Genomic DNA, 24553 nt, shown 5'->3' with positions numbered 1-24553 from the left:
CCAAAATGAAGGGACAATAAGCGTATGTTGCCAGGGATAGACTATATGTTTCTCACACATACACACAAATGTGAAAAAAATACACACACACACACACACACACACACACAAACACACACATAAATGAATGAAGCAATGTGTTCAATCACAGCATCTCTCTGCCCCTACTGCAAAAGAATCCAACTGTCAAGGCCAAGTACCCTATAAACTGTCCAGTACTATTTAGATAAAATTTACAGCATGGGGTCAGTTAGAAGGCTCAAGGGCTTTGCTGAGTTCAATTCCTGAATACTTCTGGGTTTGACAAAAGGAAGGAAGGAGGGCCCGGAGAGATAGCACAGCGGCATTTGCCTTGCAAGCAGCCGCTCCAGGACCAAAGGTGGTTGGTTCGAATCCCGGCATCCCATATGGTCCCCCCGTGCCTGCCAGGAGCTATTTCTGAGCAGACAGCCAGGAGTAACCCCTGAGCACTGCCGGGTGTGGCCCAAAAACAAAAAAAAAAAAGGAAGGAAGGAAGGAAGGAAGGAAGGAGGAAGGAAGGAAGGAAGGAAGGAAGAGGAAGGAAGGAAAGGAAGGAAGGAGGGAGGGAGGGAGGAGGGAGGGAGGGAGGGGGAGGAGAGAGAGAGAGAGAGAGAGAGAGAGAGAGAGAGAGAGAGAGAGAGAGAGAGAGAGAGAGAGAGGGCCCAAGCAAAGCACAGCGATAAGAGATTTGCCTTGAATGATGCCAACCAATACAGGACGACCCGGTTCGAATCCAGGCTTCCCATATAGTTCCCTGAACCTGCCAGGAGCTACTTCTGAGGCAGTCAGAAGTAACCCCTGACTGCTACCAGGTATGACCCAAAAACCAAAAAAATAAAGAAAAAAAAAAAAAGAGAAAAGAAACAAAAGGAGATAAGTTTAGCTATAAATTCACTACACAATGAGTAAGTTTAAGGGAGTGGAGAGATTGGATAGCCGTACTTGCCGTGTACCCAGCCAGCCTGGGTTGATCCTAGCACTATATGGTCCCCACCAATGCCAGGGAGTGACTCCTGAACACAAAGCAAGGAGTAAGCCCTGAGCACAATCAGTATGGCCCAAAACAAAACAAAAAAGTAAGTTTAAAAATACCTAAATTAGGGCCCGCGGCGGTAGCGCTAAAGGTAAGGTACCTGCCTTGCCTGCGCTAGCCATGGACGACCGCGGTTCGAGTCCCCGGTGTCCCATATGGTCCCCCCAAGCCAGGAGCAACTTCTGAGCACATAGCCAGGAGTAACCCCAGAGCGATTACTGGGTGTGGCCCAAAAAACCAAAAAAAAAAAAAAAAAAATACCTAAATAGAAGCTTCTCTTCAGATTCAATGGGTTATTTTTTTTTTGGGAACCTGTGTAATCTATGTGTGATGTGGCAGTCTAAAACCCAGAGCATCTCACACAAGCAAGGCATTAGATCCACACTGAACATACAGTTTAGGTCCTCCTCTTTTAAATGTGTTTTAAAATATTAAAGTTAGGGGCCAGAGAGATAGCATGGAGGTAGGGCATTTGCCTTGCATGCAGAAGGACAGTGGTTCGAATCTCAGCATCCCATATAGTCCCCCGAGCCTGCCAGGAGCGATTTCTGAGCATAGAGCCAGGAGGAACCCCTGAGCGCTGACGGGTGTGACCCAAAAACCAAAAAAAGAAAAAAAATTAAAGGTAGAAAGACTTACTCTTCTTATTCATAACAAAAAATTTAGCTGTTTCTATTAATAAGTGAAATCAGTAGTACCAACAAAAATTATTACAGGTGATTCATGAAAAAGAAACACGAAATTACTCGATGTTCAAATTATTTGAAAAAGCATAATTGCGTTTAACAATGTGAGAATCTGTGAGAATCAATATAAGTACAAGTTCTCTTAGTTACCTCTTTACTGATAATAGCCAAAATTATATAACTTAAATAAATCTATTGAAGATTTTAATTTTTTAAATAATGTGATGAATTCAAAGCCACAAAACATGAAGGGGGGGCCAGCAAGGGGAAGAATTTGAAACAGATGGTGTCTCTTCTTTTTTTTCTCGAGTCCATCTTGAATGCAATTTCAGTAATGTCAAATTCAATTTAGTTCTCCAAACAGAAATCTACAACACTTAAAATGGTAATTCTTTAGTAAATTCACTCTATTTTCCTCTCCAAGGTTCTTAAACTTTGTCCAAAATGATATAGGCAAATTATATGTTAAAAGAAAAAAACTATACTACTTATTCTAATGCATTTTCATGAAAATATTTTATTTATCCAAAGCCACTGAAGTAGTTTCTATCAAGATTGTTAACATTAAAATCGGTCTGTGCTGGGGCTTGAGCAATAGTACAGCAAGTATGGTGTTTGCCTTGCACATAGCTAACCCGGGTTCAATTCCTGACATCCAACCTGGGTCACTGAGCACCACCAAAAAAAAAAAAAAAAAAACAGTTCTAGAATAATCATTTGGGCAAGTAAAGAGAAAATCCTGGCATTTTAAAAACATTTCCATAATAACTTTTCTATTCCTTTAGCAGCACCAATAAAATTAACTGTAAATTGTTTATATTTCCAATAACTCTCTAAGATCATCCAAATACAGATATGACTAAAGTACGGTTTAGTCATTTTTAGATTTCTGACAAGCTAATTCCATATATAACAACTTTATAAAGATCTTTGGAATGATTACATACTTTGAGTGAAAAAGATCTTAAGGAAAGGGACTATCTAAACTGATTATTGTAATTTTCTTTTAGATAAAACATTTTACTCTAAAAGTTAGCATCCTGTCTCATACTAAAACAAACAGCATATTAATTTTATGAGATGACTGGAAGTGGAGATAATGGAAACTTCTGATGGTTCTACCAAAGTGATTCTACCAACAGAATCTAAACTTAAACATTTAAAAATAAAAATAATCCAAAAAATACTGTCATAAAACCATTTAGAGGGGCCGGTGAGGTGGCGCTAGAGGTAAGGTGTCTGCCTTGCAAGTGCTAGCCAAGGAAGGACCGCGGTTCGATTCCCCGGCGTCCCATATGGTCCCCCCAAGCCAGGGACAATTTCTGAGCACTTAGCCAGGAGTAACCCCTGAGCATCAAATGGGTGTGGCCCCAAAACCAGAAAAAAAAAAAAAACAAAAAAAAAATATACATTTAGAATCCATTATAATAACCTTAAAACAAATCTACAACTGTAGAAAAGCTTTACTTCACTGCTTTAAAAAAAAAAAAGTAAGGGGCCGGGCGGTGGCGATAAAGGTAAGGTGCCTGCCTTGCCTGCGCTAACCTTGGACGGACCGCGGTTCGATCCCCCGGTGTCCCATATGGTCCCCCAAGCCAGGAGCAACTTCTGAGCACATAGGCAGGAGTAACCCCTGAGCGTTACTGGGTGTGGCCCAAAAACCAAAAAAAAAAAAAAGTAAAATAAGAGCCGGAGAGATAACACAGCAATAGGGCATTTGCCTTGCATACAGCCATTCAGGACGGACAATGATTAGAATCCCAGCATCCCATATGGTCCCCTGTGCCTGCCAGGAGTGATTTCTGAGTGCATAGGCATGAGTAACTCTTGAGCACTGCCGGACATAAACCTCTCCAAAAATAAAAAAGAAGGGGGGTGGTCTTTACATGACTGTAATCATACAACTACAATTATATTTGTAATCACGGTGTTTAAATAAAGATAATTTATAAAGAAAAAAAAAACTTAGGGACAAAAAAGACTGCTCAATGGACTGAGTACATGTTTTTGGTTTTTTTTGGTTTTTTTTTTTTTTTTTTGGTTTTTGGGGCCACACCCGTTTGATGCTTAGGGGTTACTCCTGGCTAAGCCCTCAGAAATTGCCCCTGGCTTGGGGGGATCGAACCCAAGTCTTTCCTTGGCTAGCGCTTGAAGGCAGGCACCTTACCTCTAGCGCCACCTCACCGGCTCCCTGAGTGCATGTTTTTCCCAGAAACTGCTGGTTCCCTCACACCTCACACCAGAGCAACTTATGCAACATACATTAAATTGACATACATTAAAGCATAAAAATGTTTTAATTAAAATTAAATGTAAAAAGTATTATGTAGAATAAATATCTTTAAAGTAGCCAAAGAGATGACTCAAAGATTGTAGCAAATACTTTACATGCTGGCAACCTGGGTTCAATCCTTGCCACAGCAGGTTCCCCCACACAACCAGAAGAGCCCCAACATCACCACTGGGTGTAGACCCCCAAACAATAAAATAATAAAACTAAAAAGCATTATATGTTTAATGCCAGAATGATAGTACTGAAGGTGGGACACTTGCCTGCACACCGCTGACCTGAATTCCATAACCATATCCCATATGGTCTCCCATGCCTGCCAGGAGCGATTTCTGAGCACAGAGCCAGGAGAAACCCCTGAGAGCCAGTGGGTGTGAAACAAAAACCAAAAAGTAAACAAATAAATAAATAAATGAGGTAATGTAAGACAGGGATGTGTGTTAGAGTATACAGGAGACCTGTCTTCTATTCCCAGCACTAAAAATAAAAAAAAATAAAATAAAAAGAGTAAACTGTTTATATATAGTTTCTGTGAAGAATACTTGAAAAGTTCTCTCAAAATTATGCAAAAAAAATTTTTTTTTTGGTTTTTGGGCCACACCCCGAGATACTCAGGGATTACTCCTGCCTGGCTCTCTGCTCAGAAATCACTCCTGGCAGGCACGGGTAACCATATGGGATGCCGGTATTCGAACCACCATTGGTCCTGGGTCAGCGCTTGCAAGGCAAACACGCTACCGCTGTGCTATCTCTCCGGCCCCAATGCAAATTTTTTTAAAGTTTATATTGAACTCCTTTTGTTTTGGAGTCACACCTAGCCATGCTCAGGGCTTACTTCTGGTGGGGAACCTGGGATATATATGGTCAGCACAGCAGGCAAGTACCTTCCCCAGTATACCATCTCTTGAGCCCATTTATACCAAATTCTAATCTTCCTATTTTTCTATACACATATACACAACATCAAAAAATACTAATATTAAAACAAGCTATTTGTTTCTTTAGAAGGTGCTCAGAACATATTTGTCCTTTTTTCCCAAAAAAATATTGGCTTTTTTATCCTCTGTAAAAGTAAATTTGGAGGGGGTTGGAACGTGGAGCAGCGGTAGGGCTTGCATGCCTTGCATGCGGCTGACCTAGGACGGACGTGGTTAAATCCCCCGACGTCCCATATGGTCCCCAAGCCAGGAGCAATTTCTGAGTGCATAGCCAAGAGAAACCCCTGCGCATCACCTGGTGTGCCCAAAAACCAAAAAGAAAAAAAAAAGTATATTTGGGGCTGAAGAGATAACAGAGGGTTGAGATACCTGCCTTGCTTGTGGTCAACCCTGGTTCAATTCCCAGCACACATGGTTCCCTGATCACAGTCTGGGGTAAGCACTGAGCACAACCAGATGTGACCCAATCCCTTATATCTCATTTGGCCCCCTGAGCCTGCCAGGAGTGATTTCTGTGCTAAAAAGCCAGGAGAAACCCCTGAACAATACCAGATGTGACCCCAAAACGAAAACAAACAAAAGGAAATGGGATAATAGTACAGTGGTTGGGGCCGGGCAGTGGCGCTGGAGGTAAGGTGCCTGCCTTGCCTGCGCTAGCCTAGGACGGACCTCGGTTCGATCCCCCGGCGTCCCATATGGTCCCCCAAGAAGCCAGGAGCAACTTCTGAGCGCATAGCCAGGAGTAACCCCTGAGCGTCACAGGGTGTGGCCCAAAAGAAAAAAAAAAATAGTACAGTGGTAAGGCCAAAGTGGTAGACATTGGATAAGAAACTTGCAAACATGGGCAAACCCAAGTCTGATCCTTGGTGTCCCATACCATCTCCCAAGTTCAGCCAGGAATGACTTCTGAGTGCAGAGTCAGAAGTAACCCCTAAGCACCAAATGCATCCCCTAAATAACTAACTAAATAAATAGTAGAGCGGATAAGGCATTTGCCTTGTACATGGCTGACCTACCTCAATTCAATCTCCAGTACCACATAATGTCATGCCAGCAGTTCCTGAGTTCAGAGTAAGAATAAAGACCTGAGCATGACGGGTGTGGCTCCCAAAAAGAGATAAATAAAATATGTAAAAAAGCAAACTAAAACCTGACATAAATATTGCTGCCATTTGAAATCTATAAAACAAATATATAGACTTCACGTTTCCACTTCCATATTCTCATGAATTTGAAGATAAAATCATTTATTTTTACAAAATATTATACATATAAGTCTAGATTTTGATATTTAAATATGATGAGTCATGGTGGTGATACTGATAGTGATTACTTGATTTTATTCTTAAAATTACAACTACTAATTCCTATTTTATGTCACAATTTTAATTCTCATCAGAGATCTATGTTGTTAATGACATTTTATATACATTAGTTAAACGTTTTTCTGAGCAATCCATCTACCACCACAAATCTGAGACTGATCTTTGAACGCTATCTTGGTCACTAATAAATAGCCTGTTTTATTTTAGAGTTTTCAGAAATTAGTGACTGTATTTCACAGTACTTCTGGTTAACGCAGAGCAGCCACTGAAAGTCCCTTCGCGCACACACACATTTTGAAATAATCAGTTCCCCTCCTAGTGCAACCTAGTTCCACAAAACTGGGCGACTTCCGACTAAGGAAGATTAACGACACCCCCCCCCCAATTCCTCTTTCAATTGGAAGGTGCTACTATTAGGAACATTTTAACTTAAATCCATTGTCCCCTTTCCAAGAACTGTAACTTATTTTCCGGATAGAGGATTGAAATCTCTTGCAACTTGCAACTGCAAGACTAGCTCAAGGTGAAAGCTCAGCTAAGTGGCAGTAGAGTCTTACCAGAGTAAAAAAAAAAAAAGACTTGCCCAGCTGACCTGGCCATCTCCTTTTAATAAAAGCTGGACGCCAGAGACACCTACCTGGCTCCCTGCACGGGGCACAACAGCCCGGTCCAGGACAGCTGTCAGGACGGCGATGCCACCTGCCACCGGCAGAAGCAAACCAAGAAGACCAGCTCTCTCTGTTGCTCCTAGTAAACTGGGGCAAGCTCTGGAGTGGGTGGGCATGAAAGGGGCTGCAAGAGGCTTGCCTCGACATGTCTTGCTCGGGCCGAAGCGGCTCCCCTTCATTTCACAAACCTTCATTTCACAAACCTTCATTTCACAAACCCCCCCTTTTTATCGACTGATAAAAAAAAAAGACCGTCTATGCCTGGAGTTGGGTGCTTTTACAAAATAAAAAAACACACACTTTTCAGAGGTTGATTGCTGTCAGATTGAACACCTTGCTGGCACCTTTGCAAACACAGAAAAGTGTCGATTAGGGTGGGGGGGAACCATCCTTGCTAGCCGTGATGTACCCCCACTCTTTTCCGAGGCATTCCCTCCCTGCCCACTTGGAGGGCACGGCGAAGTGGGGAGCAAAGCAGCAGCGCAGGAGGAAAAGGGGGGGAGCAGTGCGCGGAAGGAAGGATTTGCGGGGAGGGGGAGGAAGGGACCTCGCACCCTCCTGGGCCCTCGATCCCCCAAGGGCGGCTCCCCGATTCTCGGGGGTCCCCCCTAAAGGTTTCTCCGATCTCCGATCTCCGAGCCGGGCTCGGCCCCCCGAGCGATCTACGAGCCAGGGGGGGACGGGACGGGTGCGGCTGGGGCGGAGTCTGTCCCCGGCTGCCCGTCGAGGTGTCTCGGGGCCATCCCGGGGGTTTGGGGGTGTGGGGATTTGGGGTGCAATCCCCCTTCTTCCGAAGCCCTCCGGGTGTGGACAGACCAAGCCAGCAGGAGTCTCAGAGGAGGCGGCCTCTTCTTTGCAGGGGGGTCCCCGACCCTCTTCCACGTCCCCTCAACATCCCCACCTAGGTTTTCGGGGTCCCTCTCCACGGACTCGGGGGACCCCCAAAAATGACACTCACACACTCCCGTCGGGTTTCACTCCTCTCCCCAGCCTCGCCAGAGCCGGAGCCCGAACCTACCAATCGGGTCGGAGAAACGCGGCCCCCCAACACAGGCGAGCACCCCCGGCCCGGGGTCTCTTCCCACCGCGAGTGGGACGCAGGACGGAGAGATGCGAGGAGGCCCGCGGGAGGGGGCGGCGGTGGCAGCAGCAATGCGCTGACCCGGAAGCACTAAACGCTGGCCCCGCCCCCGACTACCGGGCAGCCGCCGCTGAAAGCCCCGGCACTCCCGCTACGGGCCGGCTCGGAATACGGAAGCGAGGCGCTTCTGCTTCCGGGTCCTCGCCGCCCAGGCTCTTCCTTGGCAACCGCGTGGGGTTGCTAGGCGGAAGCATCACTTCCAGCCCGTCGCTTCCAGGACTTGTGCGACTTTGCAGGCGGCGGTGACCCACGCCCATGCACACCTACTGCTACGAGGCCTCACACCAGGCCACGGCTTTCGTGGCCCGCGCGCTGGGTCCCCCTGAATGGAGCTGGGGCCCCTCCCTCCAGCCTCTGTCCTTTCGACGCCCTGATGATGGCCCATCGAGGGGTCCGGGCCTCCCTCCCTGTCTTTGCTGGAGTTTAGTGTGGCCGGTTTGCAAGCATCTCCCCCTCGTGGCCTGGGTTGCATTTCAACCAGATCTTTAAAACCCATTTTACATTACATTTTATATTGTATTTAATATACAATATTTTATATTTATATTTTATATTTCTATATAATATAGATGTATATATAAAAGTATTTATATTTTTATTTTATATACTTTATTTTCTTTTTTTATACTTTATTTTCTATATATATTTATATTTATAGATATATTACATTATGTTTATATTTCTTTTCTATATTATATGTATTTATATATAAAAAGTATCTTATATTATATTTTAAAATATGATGTTATAATATATTATGTTATCTTATGAAATATTAATATTTTATATTATGAAAGATTTTTTTACTATTTTCTAATTCTTTTATTTATTCTTATTTTTTTTTTTTTTTTTGGTTTTTTGGGTCACACCACTGCGGTGCTCAGGGGTTCCTCCTGGCTGTCTGCTCAGAAATAGCTCCTGGCAGGCTCAGGGGACCATATGGGACACCGGATTCGAAACCAACCACCTTTTGGTCCTGGATCGGCTGCTTGCAAGGCAAACACCGCTGTGCTATCTCTCCGGCCCTCCTAATTCTTTTATTTAATTAAAGAAAATGCATGGCACAGTTGACATAACTGATAATATAACATTTCTAGGAAGACCAAAAGCAATATGTTTCTTTTTTTAAAAAAAAAATAGAAAGTTGGGGCCCGAGAGATTAGCACAAGCGTGTGTTTGCCTTGCAAGCAGCCGATCCAGGGACCAAAGGTGGTTGGCTCGAATGGTCCCCCGTGCCTGCCAGGAGCTATTTCTGAGCAGACAGCCAGGAGTAACCTCTGAGCACCGCCGGGTGTCCCCCCCCCCCAAAATAGAAAGTTAAAAGAAAAACTAAAGAGATGGAAGAGAAAGGAAAGAATAGTTTGAGAACTTTTTTTGAGAATTTTTTTATTTTTACCATAGTGGATTAAAAATCTTTTGCAGTAATATTTTAGGTTTTTTTGATTTGGTTTGGTTTGCTTTTTGGGCCGGTGCTCAGGGGTTACTCCTGGCTTTCTGCTCAGAAATAGCTTCTGGCAGGCACGGGACCATATGGAACCTGGGATTCGAACCATCCGCCTTAGGTCCTGGGTCGGCTGCTTGAAAGGCAAACGCCGCTGTACTATCTCTCCGGCCCCATATTGTAGGGTTTTTTTTCTTTTTTTTTTTTTTGGTTTTTGGGCCACTCCCGGTAACGCTCAGGGGGTTACTCCTGGCTATGCGCTCAAAGTCCGCTCCTAGGCTTGGGGGACCATATGGGACACCGGGAGATCGAACCGCGGTCCATCCTAGGCTAGCGCAGGCAAGGCAGGCACCTTACCTCTTGTGCCACCGCCCGGCCCCCATATTTTAGGTTTTAAAACACTTTGTTCTCCTGACAAATCCCCGAAGCCCAAAGGTGAGATTTTTAGCACACGTATCTACAATTTGAATTTGGTCTTGGTGAATGGAAGAGGGGAAAAATAGGATAAAGGGGATGTGCAGTAAGGTTTGGTTTTGTTGTTGTTGTTGTTGTGTTTTGTTAGTTAGCTTTGGGAGTCAAACCCGACAGCACTCAGGCTCAGGGGTTACTCCTATCTCTGCACTCAGAAATCGCTCCTGACAGGCTGGGGGGAACCATATGGAATGCCGGGGATGAAACCTGGGTCAGCTGCGTGCAAGGTAAATACCCTACCTACCCGCTGTGCCATAAGTACAGTGGGGTTTTTAAACCTTAAAAGAAAAGGCATAAGGGGCCAGAGAGATAGCATGGAGGTAGGGCATTTGCCTTGCATGTAGAAAGATGGTGGTTCGAATCCTGGCATCCCATATGGTCCTCAGAGCCTGCTAGGAGCAATTTTTGAGTGTAGAGCCAGGAGGAACCCCTGAGCACTGCCGGGTGTGACCCCAAAAGCCAAAAAAAAAAAAGACATAAAAAGGGATCAGAATAGCTTTATGGAATTAAGATCTCAGTGAAAACTGAATAAAGGGCCCAGAGAGATAAGGCTTTTGCCTGGCATTCAGCAGACCCTGGTGGGAATCCTTGCACACCTGATAGCAGGAGCAAAAGTAGAGGCCAAGAGTGAGCCACAGCAGGGCGTGGCCCAAGCCCAAACAAGCCTGTGTTCATTTTAAAAATCATCTTGTGTAGGCTTGCCTAAAAGTTTTTGTTTGTTTTTGTTTTTTTTGTTTGGAGGCCACACCCGGTTATGCTCAAGGATTACTCCTAGCTATGTGCTCAGAAATCACTCCTGGGCCGGGCGGTGGCGCTAGAGGTAAGGTGCCTGCCTTGCCAGCGCTAGTCTTGGACGGACCTCGGTTCGATCCCCCGGTGTCCCATATGGTCCCCCAAGCCAGGAGCGACTTCTGAGCGCATAGCCAGGAGTAACCCCTGAGCATCACTGGGTGTGGCCCAAAAACCAAAAACAAAAAAAAAAAAAAAAAAAAAAAAAAAGAAATCACTCCTGGTTCAAGAAATCATATGGGAGGCCAGGGATTGAACTGAGGTCCGCTCTGGGTCAGCCAAGTGCAAGGCAAACGCCCTACAGCTGTGCTATCGCTCCAGCCCCTTGTCTAAAAGTTTTAAACGTAAATGTAGAGACCTGTGGCTGGATAGACTACAGGAGTAAAAATGGCTTGCCTTGCACTAGATCTAACCAGCACCACCACAACCACAAGAAAAAAAGTTAGAGAGATAGTATAGCAGGTAGAGCCACTTGTCTTGAACGTGGCTAACCCTAGTTAGATCCATTCCTATGGTCCCCTGAGCCCTACCAGGAGTCATTCTCATGCACTCAGACTAGGAGTAAGTCCCTGAACATGCAGGGTATGTGAACCAAAAACAAGCAAAGTAGTATAGTTTTTTGTTTTGTTTTCTTGGGCCACACCCACTCAGGGGTTACTCCTGGCTCTATGTTCAGAAATTGCTCCTGGCAGGTTCGGGGGACCATATGGAATGCCTGGGATTGAATCCGGGTTTGTCCCGGTTCATCTGCTTGTAAGGCAAACTCCCTACCACTGTGCTATTACTCCTGCCTCTCTTAATTTCTTATTTCTGGCCCGGAGGAGATAGCACAGCGGCATTTGTCTTGCAAGCAGCCGATCCAGGACCAAAGGTGGTTGGTTCGAATCCTGGTGTCCCATATGGTCCCCCCCACCCCCCCCTCCCGTGCCTGCCAGGAGCTATTTCTGAGCAGACAGCCAGGAGTGACCCCTGAGCACCGCCGGGTGTGACCAAAAAAAAATTTTTTTTTTCTTATTTCTTCCAAGGCAACTATGGACTTGCAATTACAGGCTCCAATTTTATTGTTCACCATAAGTTTATTTTGGGGGGTGTCTCACGCGGCAGCACTCAGGGGTTACTCCTGGATCTGCACTCAGAAATCACTCCTGGCAGGCACCGGGGACCATATGGGATGCCAGATTCAAACCACCGTCCATCCTGGATCGGCTGCGTGCAAGGCAAATGCTCTACCACTGTGCTTTTGTTCTGGCTCCTTGGTCACCATAATCTTTTTTTTTTTTTTTTTTTTTTTTAGTGAGAGAGTTTGGGGGCCACACCCAGGAAAGCTCAGTGGTTACTAGGTTACTGCTGACATTTTTCCAGTGAGCGTATAGAATCAGACCAGGGATGGCTGCGTGCAAGTCAAGCATCCTACCTATTGTTCCATCTCTCAGGCCCACGATATGATTTTAGACAACAGCACTAGTTTGTCCGCATATGCTGTGCTTTGTTTGTGGGGTTGAAGAATGGATTGGGTTACACCCAGCTGTGCTCAAGAGTGACCTCTAGTGGTGCTGGGGAACCACAAGTCGTGCAAGATCAAACCTGAGCTGACCTAAGGCAAGTTCCTCACTCCAACCTAGAGGTTTTAAGTTAAAAGAAACAGCATGGGGGGGGCCGGGCGGTGGCGCTGGAGGTAAGGTGCCTGCCTTGCCTGCGCTAGCCTAGGACGGACCGCGGTTCGATCCCCCGGCGTCCCATATGGTCCCCCAAGAAGCCAGGAGCAACTTCTGAGCGCATAGCCAGGAGTAACCCCTGAGCGTCACAGGGTGTGGCCCAAAAACAAAAAAAAAAAAAAAAAAGAAACAGCATGGGGTTGAGAGATAGCATGGAGGTAAGGTGTTTGCCTTGCATGCAGAAGGTCGGTGGTTCAAATCCCGGCATCCCATATGGTCCCTCAAGCCTGCCAGGAGCGATTTCTGAGTGCACAGCCCAGGAATAACCCCTGAGCATCAGGTGTGGCCCAAAAAAAACAAAATATTTAAATAAATAAAAATTTAAGATGAGGACTCAGGAATACACTGGGTAAGAAAGTTGGTTTACACACAGCCGAACAAGGTTTGATCCCCAACATCCCATATGGACTCCAAGCTCCTTCCAGGAATTATCCCTGACCACAGAGCCAGGAATAATCCAGGCATCACTGGTTCTGGCTCAAAAGCAAAAAGGGGGAGGAGGGTAAATTTGTTTGTTTTCTATTTGGGGGACCCATACAAAAGCTATTTCTGCCTGTGTTCAGGGTATCCTATAAAGGTGCTAAGGATATAAACAGTTTTGACCACTGCAATAGCTTGCTAGGTAAAGTGCCTTAATTGTTTGTGTTCTCTATACAGTTCCCAAAGTGATTTTTTTACTTATCCTGGGGCCGGAGAGATAGCACAGCAGTAAGGCATTTGCCTTAGACGCAAAATGATGGTGGTTCAAATCCTGGCATCCTATATGGTTCCCCGAGCCTGCCAGGAGTGATTTCTGAGCACAGAGCCAGGAGAAACCCCTGAGTGCTGCCGGGTATGACCCCCCAAAAAATAAATAAATAAATAAATAAATAAATAAATAAATAAATATAATAAATATATAAGTTACTCATCCCAAGCCTACCAAGAGCAATTTCTGAGTGCTGAACCAGGAATAATCCCTGAGTGCTGCCGGGTATGATCCAAAAACAAAAACTTAAAAAAAAAAGTACTTTAAGGGGCCAGAGTGATAGCATAGTGGTAAGGTGTTTGCCTTGCAGGCAGCCAACACAGGTTCGAATCCTGGCATCCCATATGGTCCCCTGAGCATGCCAAGAGCAACTTCTGAGCACAGAGCCAGGAGTAACCCCTGAGCGCCTCCGAGTGTAAACTCCCCCCACAAAAAAAAATTTTCAAGATTTAGTTTGGGCTGGAGAGACAGTACAGTGTGAAGGCACTTGGTTTTCAATTATATGACCTAAGTTTGATTCCTGGCACCTTATGTGGTTCCTGTAGCACCACCAGGAGTAAGCCCTGAGCACTGCCAGATTTGTGGCCTCCAAATAAAAAAGGGGCTAGAGCAATAGGTAGGGTGTTTGCCTTGCACATGGCCACCTGGATCCCCAACATTACATATGGTCCCCAAGTCCCCACAGAGCAATTCCTGAGTGCATAGCCAGGGATAACCACTGAGGCTTACTGAGTGTGGGCCAAAAAACTAATAAAATAAAAATATAAACCCTGCTTACATGGCCGACCCAGGACCAAAGTTGGTTCGAATCCCAGCAGCACATATGGTCCACCGTGGCTCGCCAATGAGTGATTTCTGAGCAGAGAGCCAGGAGTAACCCCTGAGCACTGCCAGGTGTGGTCACAAAAAAAAGAAAAAAGAAAAAAAACCCTACTTACATGGGCCAAAGACAAAACAGCTAGTGAGGTATTTGACTTGGCACCACAGGGCTGACCCAGGTTCTATCCCGAGCACCACATCTGGCCCGAACACCCTGGCATAGAGGCATAGTCAGGAGTAAGCACAGATCAGTCTGTCCTCCCAAAAGTTTCTGCTTACGATCAGCAACATGGGTCAGGGGAATAGCTCATAGCTGAATGCATGTTTTAACATGAGGAAACAACAGTTTCCATCTAGGAACTAGCCTGGGCCCCCAAAAGCTGGATGTAAATCCTGAGTACTTATCAGGTATGATGCCCCTAAAAAAGAAGAAACACAATTCAGTAACACACTTTTTTTTTTTTTTTTTTTTTTTTTGGTTTTTGGGCCACACCCAGCGGTGCTCAGGGGTTACTCCTGGCTGTCTGCTCAGAAATAACTCCTGGCAGGCACGGGGGACCATATGGGACACCAGGATTCGAACCAACCACCTTAGGTCCTGGATCGGCTGCTTGCAAGGCAAAAACACCGCTTTGCTATCTCTCCGGGCCAGTAACTCACTTTTTAACTGTAATTAGAAAAGGCAAAGCAAAAAATAAAATTGAGGGGCCGGAGATAGCATGGAGGTGGGACATTTGCCTTACATGCAGAAGGACGGTGGTTTCGAATCCCAGCATCCATTTGGTCCCCCCGAGCCTACCAGGAGCGATTTCTGAGCTTAGAGCCTGGAGTAACCCCTGAGCGCTGCGGGTGTGACCCCAAAAAAATAAATAAATCGGGGACCGAGAGAGATAGCACAGTGGTGTTTGCCTTGCAAACAGCCGATCCAGGACCAAAGGTGGTTGGTTCGAATCCCGGTGTCCCATATGGTCCCCGTGCCTGCCAGGAGCTATTTCTGAGCAGACAGCCAGAGTAACCCCTGAGCACCGACGGGTGTGCCCAAAAACCAAAAAATAAATAAATAAATAAATAAATAAATAAATAAATAAATAAAATCGATCATTAGTATTTGATTTTTATGCTATTTAGTATTTGAAATGAATATATTATATCTAGTATGATATAATCTTAGAAAGTACACAAGTGGAAAAATATCATGAAATAAGTATTCTTTTATTAAAAACAAACTTTACATAATATGTCCATAAAACGATGGTTAATTTTATAACAGAATCCAGTGGGCAAAAAGTGGAAGGAAAGAAGAAAAATATATATCAATTATACTAATATTAAACCTACTCTTCAGTTATACCCCAGGGTGATCTTGAAAAACATAATGGTAGCTATAAGGACTTTACTACAGAGTTCCACATTAACAACAGACTTTTTCTTTCATATTTTAATGATTGCTAACTTTAAAAAGTTTAGGCCCAATAGGTACTATTTTATGATACTTTAATCAAAAGTATATTAGACCTTCTTGCCTGATTCTTTTTATTTTTGTTGTTTAATAAAAAATTTAAACTTTCAGGATCAATCTTAAATTTGTCCTTAAATTTTTCTAATACAGGGCCCGGAGAGATAGCACCGCGGCGTTTGCCTTGCAAGCAGCATATCCAGGACCTAAGGTGGTTGGTTTGAATACCAGGTCCCAGATGGTCCCCGCGTGCCTGCCAAGAGCTATTTTCTGAGCAGAGAGCCAGAGTAACCCCTGAGCATCGCCAGGTATGGCCCAAAAACCAAAAAAAAAAAAAAAAAATTTTTTTTGTAATACAAAAATAAGCATTGAAATTTTGTTTTGGTCTTGGGTCACACATGGTGGCGCTCAGGGTTTACTCCTGGCTCTGCACCCAGAAATTGCTCCTGGCAGGCTCGGGGGACCATATGGGATGCCTGGAATCAAACTGTCTGGGATTGGCACATGCAAGGCAAACGCCCTACCGCTGTATTATCACTCCAGTCCAAGCATTAAAAATTTTTAAGTATTTTTTTAAGCGTTAAATTTTTTTAAACATTCCCTCTTTGGTCCCCTTTCTTAAATAGGTTCTGATTAATTCTATTTTTTAATGTGCAAAAACCTTACTTTTAAAGGCAAATAAAAGAAATAGAAGCATAGCAATATTCCTATAATCAAATACCAGTAACAATGGCAGGATTACAAAGATCTAAACCACTCTCAAACAGCAAATTCACAATTAGAATACCATGTAATGATTTGTTCTTAGCAAAAACAAAAGTAACAGGTGAAAGAAACAGTATATATAGAATAATAAGCTAAGTAGCCATAATTATTCTTAAAACTCTAATACCAAAATTATATACTTTGAATAATTAAAATCTAAAAGTCTTGTTTTATAAAAAATTAACTGCCTATTCAGCAAGGTTGGGACAAATGCACTGACACAAATTTATGTCCAGAATTCATCAGAATAAAACAGAAGATATTAGACAATGATGAATAAGAAAGTCTATTCTTTTTCGTCACTTGAATGATCAGGGTTGCAAAGGACGTGCTCTGTGGAAAGAACAGAGAACTTCAACAGTCTCTCAAGAGTCAAAAAACAGAAAAAAATGTATAAGAATATTAGCAGGAATATTAGCAGTACCGGAGGGTCTAGTCAAATGACCAGATTGGGAACTTAAATAGCATTACTAATAAAACACCTACAGATTTCAAATTATACAGCAGCAAATTTGTTTGGAGTTTTTCTTTTGGGGGGGGGGCGGTTTGGCTCACACCCAGAAGTCAATGCTTATTCCTCACTCCTAGTATGACTCAGATGTGGAGCTGGAGATAAAACCTAGATTCACTGTGTACAAAGCAAGCATTTTACTCACTGTACTATTTTTTTGTTTGTTTTAGGGCCACACTTAGCAAAGTTCAGGGATTAGTTCATGCAGGGCCCAAGGGACAATATACAGTGCCAGCATCAAACTACATTCAAGGCATGCATTACTAAGTATTATAGTTCTGGCTCCCTTTTCAATCTGTTTTTTTTCTTCTTTTTTTTCAATCTGTTTTTAAGTGAACTGATAAACAGGACAGATCATTTAGCAAGAAGTTTGTAATATATAAAGTAAAAATGTAACCAATCCACATGAGCAAAGAAAATGTAAGTTAAGTTGTTGTATTTGACTGTTGAAGCATATGAGTCATTATCAAATTAGAAAAATATAATAGGGGCTGGAGAGATAGCACAGCACTAGAGTGTTTGCCTTGCACATAGCTGAACCAGAACAGACGGTGGTTCGATTCCCGGCTTCCCATTTGGCCCCCCAAGCCTGCCAGGAACAACCTCTGAGTGCTGCTGGGTTTTTGACCCCAAAACCAAAAAAAATAAATTTAATTTGGCATGGCATTCATCGCTTTAAAAACTGCATTATACCAAAACTATTTTGTACTTTATTTTTTTTTACTTTGGGGCCACACCTGGCAAACATAGGGGACTTTATGGGGTCCCGAGGATGGAACTCAGGTAGGTCGCATGCAAGGCAAGCACCTAACCAAGCTATACTATTGCTCCAGGTCCACTGTATCTTTTATAGATAAAACTCAATTTGTGAGTGCTGGAGAACTAGCTCAGTGAGAGAGCACAAGCCTTGCAGCAGATTAGGATTTAATCCTCAAGATCCTATTTGGTCCCCTGGGCCTGCCAAGAGCAAATCCTGAGCTTTGCCAGGTGTGGTCCAGGAAATACATATTTTAAAGTGCACAAGGATGGGTCTGGAGCGGTAGCACAGCAGTAGGGCATTTGCCTTGCATGTAGCTGATCTGGGACGAACCTGGGTTCAATTCCCAGCATCCCATGTGGTCCCCAAGCCTGCCAGAGGAATTTCTTTTTTTTTTTTTTTTTTTTTTTTAGTTTTTGGGTCACACCCGGCAGTGCTCAGGGGTTACTCCTGGCTGTCTACTCAGAAATAGCTCCTGGCAGGCACGGGGGACCATATGGGACACCGGGATTCGAACCAACCACCTTTGGTCCTGGATCGGCTGCTTGCAAGGCAAACACCGCTGTGCTATCTCTCCGGGCCCGTGCCAGAGGGATTTCTAAGCACAGAGCCAAGAGTAACCACCTGAGCCCCACTGGGTGTGGCCCAAAAAACAAAAAGTTATAAAAGTGCACAAGGACCATCGCCAGATGTGCCACCTCTCAAGAGCATATAAGTGTGCACATAGAAACCCTTGTGAACACTACCAATGTCTGTGAATGGAGTATAACCAGGAAGAGAACAGAGCTCTGACTCAGTGCAGAGCTCTGCATAAGACATAGAAACTCGGGGCCAGAGTGGTGGTGCCAAGTGATAAGGCGTCTGCCTTGCCCGCACTAGCCTAAGATGGACCGTGGTTAGATCCCGCAGTGTCCTATATGTCCCCCAAACTAGGAGCGATTTCTGAGTGCATAGCCAGGAGTAACAGCTGAGCATCATAGGGTGTGGCCAAAAAAAATAACTTTTAATACCAATGAAAAAACTCAATAGCAATGAAAGGGAAAGCAATTGAGGACTGTTACATAAAATAAACATGGAGGTGGGGCAAAAAAAAAAAAACCATGGGGCCAGAGCGATAGTGCAGTGGTAAGACAGTTGCCTTGCACGCAGCTGACCCAAGACGATCCCTGACGTCCCATATGGTCCCCCCCCCCCAAGCCAGGATTGATTTCTGAGCACATAGCCAGAGTAAACCCTGGCCTACAAACCGAAAAATATATACATATGTAAATTAAGTAGGTACTATAGAAAAGCAAGGACAACCCAGAGGATATAATTTTTGGCTGCATGGCATTGTTGAGCTTTATTGTTAGGATAGTGAAAAGACACTATAGCAGGTAAGGCACTTGCCTCACTCGGGTTCAACCCTTGATACCCCATAGTGTCCCCCGCTCTTACAGGAATCCCTGAGAAAGCCCTGAGTACCAATGAGTTTGGCAAAGACAAAAGACAAAATAATTTATATGCTTTAAACTGGAGAAAGAGCTCAAACATGAGCTGGATCAATCCCTGCTCAATCTCAGGCACTGCATAGTTCCTCAGATATGCCTAGAAACCTCTAAGCAACACATCATGGCAAAAAAAAAAAAAAAAGTAAATAAAATTATAATATGGGTTGGAAAGGTAGTACAGTGGATAAAGTGTTTGCCTTGCTTGACGCCAAACTAGGTTCTATCTCTACTACCTCATATGGTACCCTGAGTCCCTCCAAGAATGATCCCTGAGCACAGAGATGGGAGAGGGCTCTGAGTACCACTGGGTGTAGCCCACCCCCTCCCCCAAATACATTTCATTCTTTTTTTTTTTTTGGACCACACCAGGTGATGCTCAAGGGTTACCCCTGGCTATGCGCTCAGAAATTGCCCCTGACTTGGGAGACCATATGGGACTCTGGGGGATCAAAATGCGGTCTGTCCTAAGTTAGCGCATGCTAGGCAAATGCCCTACTGCCTGCGCCACCACTCCAGCCCCACATTTCACTCTTGTTTTAAAAATTAAAATTATAAGAATTAACAAAATAAATATTAAAACGTATTTTCTTATCTCCTCAATAGGAAACTTTAGTCATTAAGATACATTAAGAAAATGTAATGAACTAAGTATGCTTTCCATGCAGGAGACCTGGGTTCAATCCCTATTAGAAAATGGTCCCCCAAGCAAAGCCTGGAATAGCATCCAAGCATTATTGATTATACAAAAAAATATATATAATATATATATATATATATATATATATAAAATAAAATGAACATTAGTTATTCAATGTCTTTGGTCTTTTTGTTTTTGTTTTTGGGCCACACCTAGTGATGCTCAGGAGTTACTCTTGGCTACGCACTCAGAAATTGCTCCTGGCTTGGGGGACCATATGGGACGCCGGGGGATCAAACCGAGGTCCATCTTAGGCTAGTGCTTGCAAGGCAGACACTTTACCTCTAGCGCGACCACTCCAGCCCCAATGTGTTTGGTCTTTATTTGCCAAAATTATACATGTTTTCTTTAGATTTCAGAACATAAAAACTTACTTTCTCTTTGCTTTTCCTAAGCCACTGCTTCCTGCCTCTTCAGAAATCCAATTCTCTTTATCAGATTCTTTAGGGGATTGTCTGAAGAATTCTCCAATTCCTTTTTGCCACTTGGGAGTTGGGCGCACACACACAGGGTTTCCTCCTGCATATTTATTTTCAGCTACAAGATATAAACAGAGGAACTATGTAAGAATTAATACAGAGTTCATTCCCTCAAGGGGCATTTCTTCCTTTGACATCAAATCTGAAGAATATTTAAAGGCAGAGAAAATGCTCAGTCTAAATTGCAGCTATGTACACAGGAGCCTAGGATACATCCCCTGCACCACACTGTCCCAAAACACCAGTAGAAGCAACTTCAAGGTATTGAGTCAAGGGTAACCCCTGGGCATTAATGAGTAAGCCCCCAAAATAACCAATGAAATAATATTAAATAATATATCCATCTTAAAATAATAGAAGGGTTTGGAGAAAGTACAAGAGATATGTTCCTCTTTTGCCATGTATGCGGTGAGCTCTGATTTCAATCCCTCACACAATAAATGATCTTCCAACCTACCAAGGTCATGCCTGAGTAGAGCCTAGAAATAGGTCCTAAGCACCACCAGGTGTGACCCAACATCCCCAACAAAAATGAGAACTATAGGGGCCGGGCGGTGGAGCTAGAGGTAAGGTGCCTGCCTTGCCTGCGCTAGCCTTGGACAATCCCCCGGCGTCCCATAGGTCCCCCAAGCCAGGAACAACTTCTGAGCATATAGCCAGGAGTAACCCCTGAGCCACCGGGTGTGGCCCAAAAACCAAAAAAAAAAAAAAAATGAGAACTATACCACAATAGTTGTAATCAGTCAGCATATACATCATATATATTAGAAAAATTATACTTTGGGGGGGGGGTCGCAGCCAGCGGCACTCAGGGTTTACTTGTGGCTCTGCGCTCAGAAATCACTCCTGGCAGGTTCAGGGGACCATATGGGACTCCGAGGATCAAACCTGGGTCCGTCCAGGATCAGCCACGTGCAAGGCAAATGCCCTACCACTGTGCTATCACTTCGGCCCCTAAAATTATACTGTAGATTTCTTTTGGTTTGGGGTTTTTCTATTTTGTTTTTTTGAGCACTTGTTGTGCTCAGTACTTACTGCTGGTTCTGTACTCAGGGATCATTCTTGGCAGGATTTGGGATGCAATATGTATATTGGGGAGAGGGGTCAAACCCACATAGGTTGCATACAAATCAAAAATCTTTTTTTTTCCTATGTTCCTTCTCATCTGTATCAGAACTCATACCAAATAATGAGTTCTGAATTGCAAAAGAGGATTTAGTTTTCGCACCTGTCTCAAAGTTTCTGTCGACGAGTCAAAATAAACACACACACAGGTGCTGGCAAGTCAAATCTTAATCACTGAGACCGGAGTGATGGCACAAAGGTAGGGTATTTACCTTGCATGTGCCTGACCTAAAATGGACCTCGGTTCAATCCCCAGCATCCCATATGGTCCCCAAACCAGGAGCAATTTCTGAGCATAGAGCCAGAAGTAACCCCTGAGAGCTGTTGGGTATGACCCAAAAACAAAAAGAAAAAAAGAAACACACAGTGGGTGCCAGAGAGGATAGCACAGCGGGTAGGGCATTTGCCTTCCATGTGGCTGACCTGGACACTGGCCAAAAACAAAACAAAACAAAACAACAATAACAAAAAAGCACAGTGAAAGAATGAAAGGTAAGGAAGGGAAACATGCAAAAGTGAAATAAAGTTTTTACATTAAAAGGAAAAATAGCACTGTCAAAATGGTTCTTTTTTTTTTTCTTCCGTTTTTGGCAGTGATGTGTGTGACTGGGAGCCCAGGGCCTCGCAGAGGCAAGCATTCTACAGTGAGACACATCCCAGGTCTAGTTCCAATTCTTTTGTTTCCTTGGTGTTGGGGCTGAAACCTAGAATTTCAGACCTGCAAAAACTATATACTCTACAACTCTAAACTGATGTAATTCTTCGTTTTGGAAAGGAAAGGGGCACCTCTTCTAAAAAAGAAAAAAAAAAAAAAGAAGGTGATTTTTTTTTCTTTTGGTTTTTGGGCCACACCCGGTGACACTCAGGGGTTACTCCTGGCTAGGCGCTCAAAAGTCACTCCTTGGGGACCATATGGGACGCCGGGGGATGGAACCGCGGTCCGTCCTAGGCTAGCACAGGCAAGGCAGGCACCTTACCTCTAGCGCCACCACGCTGGCCCCAAAGGTGATTCTTAAGAGTAAAAATGTTCAAGGAAGAAAAGGATTTGAAGGGCTGGAGCGGTGGTGCAAGCACTAGGACGTTTTGCCTTGCACGCGCTAACCTAGAGTGGATCAGGGTTTGATCTCCCAGTGTCCCATATGGTCCCCCAAGCCAGAAGCAGATTTCTGAACACATAGCTAGGAGTAATCCCTAAGGATCACCGGGTGTGACCCAAAAAGAAAAAAAAAATGCAAAGGAAAAGAGGAAAGAAAGAAAGAAGGAAGGAAGGAAGGAAGAAAGAAAGAAAGAAAGAAAGAAAGAAAGAAAGAAAGAAAGAAAGAAAGAAAGAAAGAAAGAAAGAAAGAAAGAAAGAAAGAAAGAAAGAAAGAAAGAAAGAAAGAAAGAAGAGGGAGGGAGGAAGGAAGGAAGGAAGGAAGGAAGGAAGGAAGGAAGGAAGGAAGGAAGGAAGGAAGGAAGGAAGGAAGGAAGGAAGAAAGGAAGGAAGAAAGGAAGGAAGAAGAAAAGAAAAATGTTTGAAGCTGGAATGCTTGGAGTGCCCACACACACAACACACACAAACACCTCCTTCTGCAGAGGCCTGAGGTTTTGTTCTTGCCATCTCAGCCTCTAACCCTGACTCCACAAGGCCCAGGGTTTTGGGCATGTGAAGAGAACAAGGAAGAAAATCGGTCAAGTCCAGAAGTGTGTCAGGGCAAATAAGTGTGTGGACCTTACCCCTTTGAGGGGTTCTTACGAGCATGTGCAAGGGCTCTTTTACCTTTCCTTGATGATGAAGACGAAGATGACCTGGAGTTGGTGGCCACCACGGAGGAACCAAATACCTTCCGTGGGGCCCGGGAGGCCACCACTGCAAAGAGAGGAACACAAGGGTTGTAAAGGGGTCTGTAGGACACAAGGGTCGATCAAGGCGCTGCACTGTCCCACCACCCTGGCCATTTGAACAGAGTGCCCGTTCCCTGGCCCACTTCCACCCTCCACAAGCCTGAGCTATGGGCCTGGGGTTCGCCCACTCTGCTCAGGACCCCAGCCAGCTCACCTTTCCTGTAAGAGCCAGGGACGCAGTCAGCTTTGGTCCGCACCATGGTCCCAGGCCAGGTAACGAGAGAGGAGCCGAGGTTCCAGCAGACTTGCAGAGGTTCCAGTTGTAGCAGGTTGCGAGCCAGGACCTGTGTGCTGGTCTCCCGCCACTGCTTATATGGGGGAGTTTCCCGCGCTCTCGGCTCTCTTCCGCGCAGCCCCACGACCAATTGCTGGAGTCCTCGGGGGAGCGTGAAGCCACCTGACCTGCAGATGATAGTGATTCGTCCCTGCACTCGGTGGGCGGAGTTGGGGGGACCCTGAGGAGCCCCATGACTGGCGGCTGGATCCTTGCTGGGAAGAGAAAAAATAACCGAACCCCTGAGTGCTGCTGGTGTGACCCAAAAAAAAAAAAAGATTAAAGACCTTAATATCAGAACTGAAAACAATAAAGTACATAGAGGAAAACGTAGGCAAAACGCTATGACATTGAGACTAAAGGCATCTTCAAGGAGGAAACCCACTGTCCAAACAAGTGGAAGCAGAGATAAACAAATGGGACTACATTAAACAGAGCAGCTTCTGCACTTCCTAGGAAGCAGTAACTAGGATACACAGAATGGAAGAAGCTATTTACTCAATACCCATCTGAAAAAGCTATTCAGCCAATACCCCATCTACTATCTATGATATTTACTGGCAGATCTTAAGAAAACAAATCTAACCCCATCAAAATATGGGGAGAATAGACATTTTCTCAAAGAAGAAATACAGATGGCCAGAAAGCACATGAAAAATTGCTCCTCATCACTAACCATCAGGGAGATGCCACTCAAAACATTGAGGTATCATCTCACACTACAGAGAATGACACACAAAGAACAAGAACAACCAGTGCTAGTGTGGGTGTAGAGAGAAAGGAACACCCATTCACTTCTGGTGGGAATATCCTCTAGTTCAGCATTTCTGGAAAACAATATGGAAATTCCCAAAAAAAATGAAAATTGATCCAATCATTCCATATAATCCAGCAATACCATTCCTATGGATTACCCTAGGAACACAAAAACACAATACAAAAATGCCCTCTGCACCCCTATTTTAGTAAGTCAAAGTACAGTCAGAATCTGGAAACAAACCTGACAACAGATGAATGGCTAAAGAAACTG

General features: G+C 44.3%; 1 protein-coding gene and 1 non-coding gene across 2 annotated transcripts; both read right to left on the bottom strand.

Annotated features, from left to right (window-relative positions):
- Positions 1-16505: 16505 nt before the first annotated feature.
- PCLAF (PCNA clamp associated factor) lies at positions 16506-23449 on the bottom strand. Its single transcript, XM_049778552.1, has 4 exons — positions 23404-23449; positions 23125-23214; positions 20136-20298; positions 16506-16639 (listed from the first exon to the last, which is right to left on the bottom strand). Exons 1-4 carry the CDS (start codon positions 23447-23449, stop codon positions 16618-16620), a joined length of 321 nt encoding a protein of 106 aa, XP_049634509.1. The 3' UTR covers positions 16506-16617.
- On the bottom strand, positions 21391-21519 carry LOC126032884 (small nucleolar RNA SNORA40). Its single transcript, XR_007504050.1, has one exon. It is a non-coding gene; the product is annotated as a small nucleolar RNA SNORA40 (small nucleolar RNA).
- Positions 23450-24553: the final 1104 nt, after the last annotated feature.

Source organism: Suncus etruscus, chromosome 1 (assembly GCF_024139225.1).
Source record: "Suncus etruscus isolate mSunEtr1 chromosome 1, mSunEtr1.pri.cur, whole genome shotgun sequence".
Classification (NCBI taxonomy): Eukaryota; Metazoa; Chordata; class Mammalia; order Eulipotyphla; family Soricidae; genus Suncus; species Suncus etruscus.
The sequence above is the reverse complement of the archived record's forward strand: the minus strand, read 5'-3'. Positions and strand labels throughout refer to the sequence as shown.

What these genes read in the sequence shown, in the direction of transcription:
- PCLAF (XM_049778552.1), bottom strand. Translation starts at nt 23,449, where the DNA reads ATGGTGCGGACCAAAGCTGACTGCGTCCCTGGCTCTTACAGGAAAG. An exon ending in CCCTGGCTCTTACAGGAAAG is followed by an intron (nt 23,215 to 23,403) that starts GTGAGCTGGCTG and finishes CTCTCTTTGCAG; the next exon opens with TGGTGGCCTCCCGGGCCCCA. An exon ending in TTAGGAAAAGCAAAGAGAAA is followed by an intron (nt 16,640 to 20,135) that starts GTAAGTTTTTAT and finishes TTCTTTCCACAG; the next exon opens with AGCACGTCCTTTGCAACCCT.